Here is an 8,374-nt window from a genome sequence, read left to right as displayed (position 1 = left end):
TGCCAAGCTCCAACCGCCGGTCCACCGCTCGTTACACAGAATCCTGTGCCGCTGTCGGTATCATTTGGACCTCACGTCCCAGCCCATGCATCGTGTGCACGTATGTCCGAAAAATAATGCAACGTGTTCATCATTTTTTTCCTAGAAGAAGTTAAACTCAACGTCGTGGTCGGGGGCCTCACTCACTCGCTCAGATTTTTCCATCTTCGTCGCCGAGACGCAGGGCAGCGACAAGGACGTGCACATGCATGCATGCATGCATGCACCCACGCTCCGTTCCGTTTACTACTCCTACTCTGCACGGAAAAGTGTCGGTGTAGGCGCGCGGTGCACGCAGCAGAAGTGCACGCGGATGAGGCAGGTAGCCATGGGCCGTGGCAGGGAGGAAGATGGAGCCGGAGCCGGAGCCATGGCGTTGATTCTTCAAGCCGGGGACGGTGGGCCGGACAAGGGAGCAAATGAGGCGGGGCCGGCCTGGTGAGCATCTGGTGGAGGTCGGGTCGGAGTCGGGCCCAGGTGCATTCATGCGCCCACAGTAACGGTTACCAACTGGCCTCATTGATGAAGTGACCAGGACGCACGGACACGGTGCGCCCGGTGTATGACACGTCCTTCTTTTTTCTTGCCATCCATTCCTCCTCCTGATCCCATCCACATCCACATCCACCAGGTTGCGAGCAGACAGCAGACAGCGCCATCACTGCCCTGGATGCCCTGGTACACACACTGTCGTCGCCATTACCATAATTAAATAGACCCCACCCGGCACCGGCTTCAGTACTAGTACTACTCAACCCCACTGCTGCGTGCACCTGCTGTCGTTGCATTTGCATGCAACGCTTCACCCGTGACCCGTCCATGCACGCTGGTAAAATGAGAGAAGGAAGAAGCTTCGTCGGTCGCAAGCGACACATGTATCGTATCGGGTGTTCTGGTTACACACACAGATGATGATACGCATGGCCTGCGTCATCCATGTTGTGTTGATTAATTATCAAGAGGCGATACACATGTTGCCATGTCGGAGAAAGGTGGCAAAAGCGGACGGACAAGTCAGCAGCATCATGTAAAGGCGGTTACTAAAGCAAAAGCAGTCGCGGTCAGCACCTTGCATGAGGCATCAATCGATCCTCCAGCCAGGCAGCATTCTAGACCACAAGGACGCGTGCATGCATGCAACGCAACGCATTAGAAAACGATTAAGCCGGAGCATGTGATGCGATGCCGATGGGTCACCAGCAACGTTCGTTTATCACTATGCTAGGATCTAGGGGCCATGACAAGAAACAAACAGAACCTTGGCACAAATGCGATGCACCATAAAATTTTCTACACCAAATGGGCTCAACAATGGGCAATCAACAAGCTTTTCTTTTTGTTGAAAAAAGGTAGAACAACCATGAACAAATTCGTTCACGTGGCAGTAGTAGCACGCACACACATCCATGGCGACGGCGAGCTCGAGCCATGGGCACAGTTACACGGAGACAGAGGTAGACGACGAGGAGGACGACCAGACCAGAAGGACGCTACGCTACACTAGACCAGACCAGACCAGAGCACCCATCCATCACCGCCAAAGCAAGCAAGCGAGCACAGGCTGGCATTTGTTTCCGTCCTTCGCCTTTCCCAAAGCCCCCACACCACCCCGCTTAATTACCACATGCACGCACGCACGCACGCTAATTAATCACTCGCTCGCTAATCCATCAACCGAGCTCGCTCGCTCGCTCCCACTAGCACTTGTCGGTGGTGAAGCCGACGGTGTTCTTGGCGGTGTCGAAGCTGACGCGCACGCCCTGCTGCTGCACGTTGCCGATGATGGACACGGCGCCGCTCGTCCCCGCGAACGCCAGGCAGTAGGTCCCCGCCCCGTCCACCGGGATCAGGTAGTTCTTCGCCGGCAGCTTCAGCTCCCCGCCGCCCTCGAACCGCAGCGCCACCGCCGGCACCTGCACGCTCTGCCGCCCGGCGAGGTCGTAGCAGGTGTCGAAGAGCGAGATGCCGGACGCGCGGGGGAGGGACTGCGTGCCCTGCACGAACGCCTCGCGGAGCGCGGCGTACGCGCCCGACTGGAGCCGCGTCACGGCCGTGCCGGAGTCCACGATGACGCCGCCCGACCCCGCGTCGTCCATGGCGAAGGCCGAGGATGGGATGGAGAGGGCCTGCCCGCCGACGGAGATGCCGGAGAGCCCCACGTAGTAGAAGGTGTTGGTGCGCGGGCTGCGCAGGAGCGGCGCGGTGACGGCCGGCTGCTCCGCGTCGCCGAACTGCAGCGTGGAGGAGGAGGGCGAGTCGCGGTCCACGAGGCAGTAGGAGAAGGAGGTGGCGGAGATCTGCGACGGGAAGGAGAGCGGGCCGCCGCCGAGGGCCAGCAGCCCGGCGGCGCCCACGAAGAGGCCCTCGTTGTCGTGGCCGCACCCGATGGCCACGTTGGAGACCGGCGCGGAGTCGCCGAGCGTGAGCGTCTCGGTGGCGAAGTCGCCGACGGTGTAGGAGCCGTCGCCGTAGGCCACCTCGTAGAGGCAGGAGCCGGTGGAGTTGCGGCAGGCGGCGGCGTCGAGGTCGCGGCAGCGCGGGGAGTCGCAGCCGACGGCGGCGTAGGAGGCGGAGACGGAGGGGTCGTAGACGGGGTCGGACTGGGCGTAGCAGTCGGCGCAGGGCTGGCACTGCAGCCAGGTGACGTCGCTGCCGGTGTCGAGCACCATGTAGAGCTGCCGCGCGGGGCGGCCGACGCCGACGCGGGAGAAGTACTCGCCGCTGCCCTGGCCCACGCCGGACACCACGGGGCCCTGTATCTCCGCCGCCGACGCCTCGAAGACGGGGGTGGCGTTGGCCGGCCGCAGGTCGGCGCGGGAGACCCCGTCCGCGGCCAGGGACGCGCGCGCCGACAGCGCGGCGGCCCGGGCCGAGTCGCGGCGCAGGCGGGCCAGCACCAGCGACCGGTAGCTCTCGTGCCGCCCCTGCTCCTCCGGGAGGAAGTCCCTGGAGTGGAGCCGCAGCGCGAGCCGGCCGCTCGGCCCGCCGGAGGGCTCGTCCTTAACGAGAACATTGGTGTCGGTGTCGGTGGCGGCGAGGGACTGGTGGAGGGGGAGCGCGTCGGTGGAGACGGCGGCGCGGGCGCGGGAGAGGGAGGCCTCGACGTCGAGCGTCTCGGTGGCGGCGGCGGCGGCGGGCGCGCGGTGGCGGCAGAGCGCCGGCGCCGGCGAGGCCAGGAGCAGCAGGGCGAGGAGGGCGAGCCCGAGGAGGGGCTGCATTGTGGTGGTGGTTGGAGTGGAGTGAAGGCTGTCACGCGGGCGTGGGAGAGGGGAATGGGAATGAATGTAGGCAGAGGTGGGCGTCACTCACTGCGGCCAGCGGTGAAGGATGGTGGCGGAATGGATGGGGATGGACATGGAGGGAGATCTCGCGTCATTCATTCATTCCGGTGCATCTATTTCTCGTCATCTCCATCCACGGCTGCAGGCGGGCGGAGGTGTACTGGAGGCAGCGTCGTGTCCACGGATTGGAGTTTAACGGAGGCAGCCGGACGGATAGAAATATCGGTCGACGGGGGCAGAGGGGACACGCTTCTTGGTTTCCATCTAATTTACTCGACTTTTATTAGGTTACTGAGTTGGTAGGGGCCCGATTAGAAATATATGACTCGGTGATTTAAAACTGTTTGACACCAGGTGTGTTGCAAATCTAACGTGCTCTCTGTGTCCCAAAATAAGTTGTTGAGTCACTTATTTTGGGATAGAGGGAGTACGTAGCTGCCGTTCCGTGACACACACCGTGACCTTTGCGTGTTTATTAATTCGGTATGTGGGGTCTGTGTTTTCTTGGTGATTTGGTTTCGGCTTTGTATACTCCTGCAAATTGGCTAGATCCAATCATTTTATTTTTTTGAAAAACCTCTTACAATTTTTTTTACCGTAGACGGCTAGTTTTGATCGATAATGAAGAACATCAATACACTTGTGCTCAGAGCTTCTTTTTCCCGTGAAATGAAATGGTCATTAGCCTGGGTGAAAGAAGCAAGCAGTTGCTTTCTGCCTTCCGTCGCCAGGATACTTTGCTTAGTGACACACAAGTTTAACCGTAGTACTCCCTTCGTAAACTAACATAAGAGCGTTTACATCATTATTTTAGTATTCTAAACACTTTTATATTAGTTTACAGAGGGAGTACATGTTTATGTTCCTCGCAACTTAGCCAAGCTGAATCTGGTTGACTTCCCGGTGCTTCCTGCTCCCATGAAAGATACCACATTTTGCGTTGCCCTGGGCTTTTGTGGGATGCTCTTCACAAGAAGAGGTCTCTGGTATATCATATATTGACTGATTCAGTAGGAAGATCAAAAGAATCAATCCAGTTTTTTTTCCTTTTTTTGCAGGGTAGATTTTGAGCTTAATGTAGCATATGAGGTGGGTGCTTTGGGAGCTATGTCGGTACCCATGTGTGCAATGTGAGTGCACATGAAACATACATCTTTTATAGACATGGGTTGTTGGAATTGTATGGTGATCTTAATTACTAGACACGTGTTGCTACAATCTCATTTGCTTAACTAGTGTAGTGTACACATCTTGCATCGTGAAGGCGTGAAGAACCGACCCAACCCAATTATGGCTCATTTGGCTCATACATGCATATGTTAGCCGATGATCTTACAAAGGTTATTTAAAAACAATATATTGACATTGTTACTAAGAGATGATTTAACTAAGTAACATTTAGTGAATTCTGTAGCGGTGGAATGAAATACAATTAGTACATAGGCACCCCTAAAGGAGGTGTCCCACCGACTTGGTGAGCTACATACTAATTCTTTGGTAGTTCATAGAAATAGTGAAATACTAGTAATACTTTTGTGTGTGTGTGTGTTGGGGGGGGGGGGGGGGGGGTTGTTAGAAGTATGCCCTAGAGGCAATAATAAATTGGTTATTATTATATTTCCTTGTTCATGATAATCGTTTATTATCCATGCTAAAATTGTATTGATAGGAAACTCAGATACATGTGTGGATACATAGACAACACCATGTCCCTAGTAAGCCTCTAGTTGACTAGCTTGTTGATCAATAGATGGTTACGGTTTCCTGACCATGCACATTGGATGTCGTTGATAACGGGATCACATCATTAGGAGAATGATGTGATGGACAAGACCCAATCCTAAGCCTAGCACAAGATCGTGTAGTTCGTTTGCTAAGAGCTTTTCTAATGTCAAGTATCATTTCCTTAGACCATGAGATTGTGCAACTCCCGGATGCCGTAGGAATGCTTTGGGTGTACCAAACGTCACAACGTAACTGGGTGGCTATAAAGGTGCACTACAGGTATCTCCGAAAGTGTCTGTTGGGTTGGCACGAATCGAGACTGGGATTTGTCACTCCGTGTAAACGGAGAGGTATCTCTGGGCCCACTCGGTAGGACATCATCATAATGTGCACAATGTGACCATGGAGTTGATCACGGGATGATGTGTTACGGAACGAGTAAAGAGACTTGCCGGTAACGAGATTAAACAAGGTATCGGGATACCGACGATCGAATCTCGGGCAAGTAACATACCGATTGACAAAAGGAATTGTATACGGGATTGATTGAATCCCCGACATCGTGGTTCATCCGATGAGATCATCGTGGAACATGTGGGAGCCAACATGGGTATCCAGATCCCGCTGTTGGTTATTGACCGGAGAACGTCTCGGTCATGTCTGCATGGTTCCCGAACCCGTAGGGTCTACACACTTAAGGTTCGATGACGCTAGGGTTATAGGGAATAGATATACGTGGTTACCGAATGTTGTTCGGAGTCTCGGATGAGATCCTGGACGTCACGAGGAGTTCCGGAGTGTTCCGGAGGTAAAGATTTATATATGGGAAGTCCCGTTTTGGCCACCGGAAGAGTTTCGGGCGTCACCGGTAATGTACCGGGACCACCGGAGGGTTCCGGGGGTCCACCGGGAGGGGCCACCAGCCCCGGAGGGTCCTATGGGCTGTATGTGGAGAGGGACCAGCCCCTTAGTGGGCTGGGCGCCTTCCCTCCCAGGGCCCATGCACCTGGGGGTTTGGGGGAACCCTAAGGGGAGGCGCCCCCCTTGCCTTGGGGGGCAAGGCAACCCCCCTGGCCACCGCCCCCTCCTCAGATTGGATCTGAGGGGGCCGCCCCCCCTCTCCCTTGCCCCTATATATATATGTGGGGGTGGGAGGGCAGCAGCACCCAAGTTCTGGCGCAGCCCTCCCCCTCTTCCATGTCCTCCTCCTCTCCCGCGGTGCTTGGCGAAGCCCTGCAGGAGTGCCACGCTCCTCCATCACCACCACGCCGTTGTGCTGCTGCTGGACGGAGTCTTCCCCAACCTCTCCCTCTCTCCTTGCTGGATCAAGGCGTGGGAGACGTCACCGGGCTGCACGTGTGTTGAACGCGGAGGCGCCGTGGTTCGGCGCTTAGATCGGAATCAACCGCAATCTGAATCGCTACGAGTACGACTCCTTCATCCGCGTTCTTGCAACGCTTCCGCATCGCGATCTACAATGGTATGTAGATGCACTCCCCTTTCCCTTGTTGCTAGATTACTCCATAGATTGATCTTGGTGATGCGTAGAAAATTTTGAATTTCTGCTACGTTCCCCAACAGTGGCATCATGAGCTAGGTCTATGCGTAGTTTCTATGCACGAGTAGAACACAAAGTAGTTGTGGGCGTCGATTTTGTCAATTTACTTGCCGTTACTAGTCTTATCTTGATTCGGCGGCATCGTGGGATGAAGTGGCCCGGACCGACCTTACACGTACACTTACGTGAGACAGGTTCCACCGACTGACATGCACTAGTTGCATAAGGTGGCTAGCGAGTGTCTGTCTCTCCCACTTTAGTCGGATCAGATTCGATGAAAAGGGTCCTTATGAAGGGTAAATAGAAATTGGCATATCACGTTGTGGCTTTTGCGTAGGTAAGAAACGTTCTTGCTAGAATCCCATAGCAGCCACGTAAAACATGCAACAACAATTAGAGGACGTCTAACTTGTTTTTGCAGGGTATGCTATGTGATGTGATATGGCCAAAAGGATGTGATGAATGATATATGTGATGTATGAGATTGATCATGTTCTTGTAATAGGAATCACGACTTGCATGTCGATGAGTATGACAACCGGCAGGAGCCATAGGAGTTGTCTTAATTTATTGTATGACCTGCGTGTCAATGAAAACGCCATGTAATTACTTTACTTTATTGCTAACCGTTAGCCATAGTAGTAGAATTAATAGTTGGCGAGACAACTTCATGAAGACACGATGATAGAGATCATGATGACGGAGATCATGGTGTCATGCCGGTGACGAAGGTGATCATGCCGCGCCTCGAAGATGGAGATCAAAGGCGCAAGATGATATTGGCCATATCACGTCACTTTATGATTTGCATGTGATGTTTGTCATGTTTACATCTTATTTGCTTAGAACGACGGTAGCATAAATAAGATGATCCGTCACTAAAATTTCAAGAGACGTGTTCCCCCTAACTGTGCACCGTTGCGAAGGTTCGTTGTTTCGAAGCACCACGTGATGATCGGGTGTGATAGATTCTAACGTTCGAATACAACGGGTGTTGACGAGCCTAGCATGTACGAACATGGCCTCGGAACACATGCGAAACACTTAGGTTGACTTGACGAGCCTAGCATGTACATACATGGCCTCGAAACACAAGAGATCAAAAGATCGAACATGAGTCGTATAGTAGATGCGATCAACATGGAGATGTTCACCGATGATGACTAGTCTGTCTCACATGATGATCGGACACGGCCTAGTTTGACTCGGATCAGGTATCACTTAGATGACTAGAGGGATGTCTATCTGAGTGGGAGTTTATTGAATAATCAGATGAACTTAATTATCATGAACGTAGTCAAAAGGTCTTTGCAAATTATGTCATAGCTTACGCTTTAGTTCTACTGTTTAAGATATGTTCCTAGAGAAAATTTAGTTGAAAGTTGATAGTAGCAATTATGCGGACTGGGTCTGTAAACTGAGGATTGTCCTCATTGCTGCACAGAAGGCTTATGTCCTTAATGCACCGCTCGGTGTGCTGAACCTCAGCGTCGTCTGTAGATGTTGCGAAACATCTGGCATACACGTTTTGATGACTACGTAATAGTTCAGTGTGTGATGCTAACGGTTTAGAATTGAGGCACCGAAGATATTTTGAAATGTCGCGGAACATATGAGATGTTCCAAGAGCTAAAATTGGGATTTTAGGCTCGTGCCCACGTCAAGAGGTATGAGACCTCTGACAAGTTTCTTAAGCCTGCAAACTAAGGGAGAAAAGCTCAATCGTTGAGCATGTGCTCAGATTGTCTGAGTACTACAATCACTTGAATCG

General features: G+C 53.1%; 1 protein-coding gene across 1 annotated transcript; it reads right to left on the bottom strand.

Annotated features, from left to right (window-relative positions):
• Window positions 1-1,351: 1,351 nt before the first annotated feature.
• LOC109737210 (protein ASPARTIC PROTEASE IN GUARD CELL 1) lies at window positions 1,352-3,481 on the bottom strand. Its single transcript, XM_020296407.3, has one exon. It carries the CDS (start codon window positions 3,255-3,257, stop codon window positions 1,737-1,739), a length of 1,521 nt encoding a protein of 506 aa, XP_020151996.1. The 5' UTR covers window positions 3,258-3,481; the 3' UTR covers window positions 1,352-1,736.
• Window positions 3,482-8,374: the final 4,893 nt, after the last annotated feature.

This window comes from Aegilops tauschii, chromosome 3, assembly GCF_002575655.3.
Source record: "Aegilops tauschii subsp. strangulata cultivar AL8/78 chromosome 3, Aet v6.0, whole genome shotgun sequence".
Taxonomy (NCBI): Eukaryota; Viridiplantae; Streptophyta; class Magnoliopsida; order Poales; family Poaceae; genus Aegilops; species Aegilops tauschii.
This window is presented reverse-complemented; position numbering and strand designations above follow the sequence as displayed.

Coding starts and splice junctions, on each gene's coding strand:
- LOC109737210 (XM_020296407.3), bottom strand. CDS start 3,257: ATGCAGCCCCTCCTCGGGCTCGCCCTCCTCGCCCTGCTGCTCCTGGCC.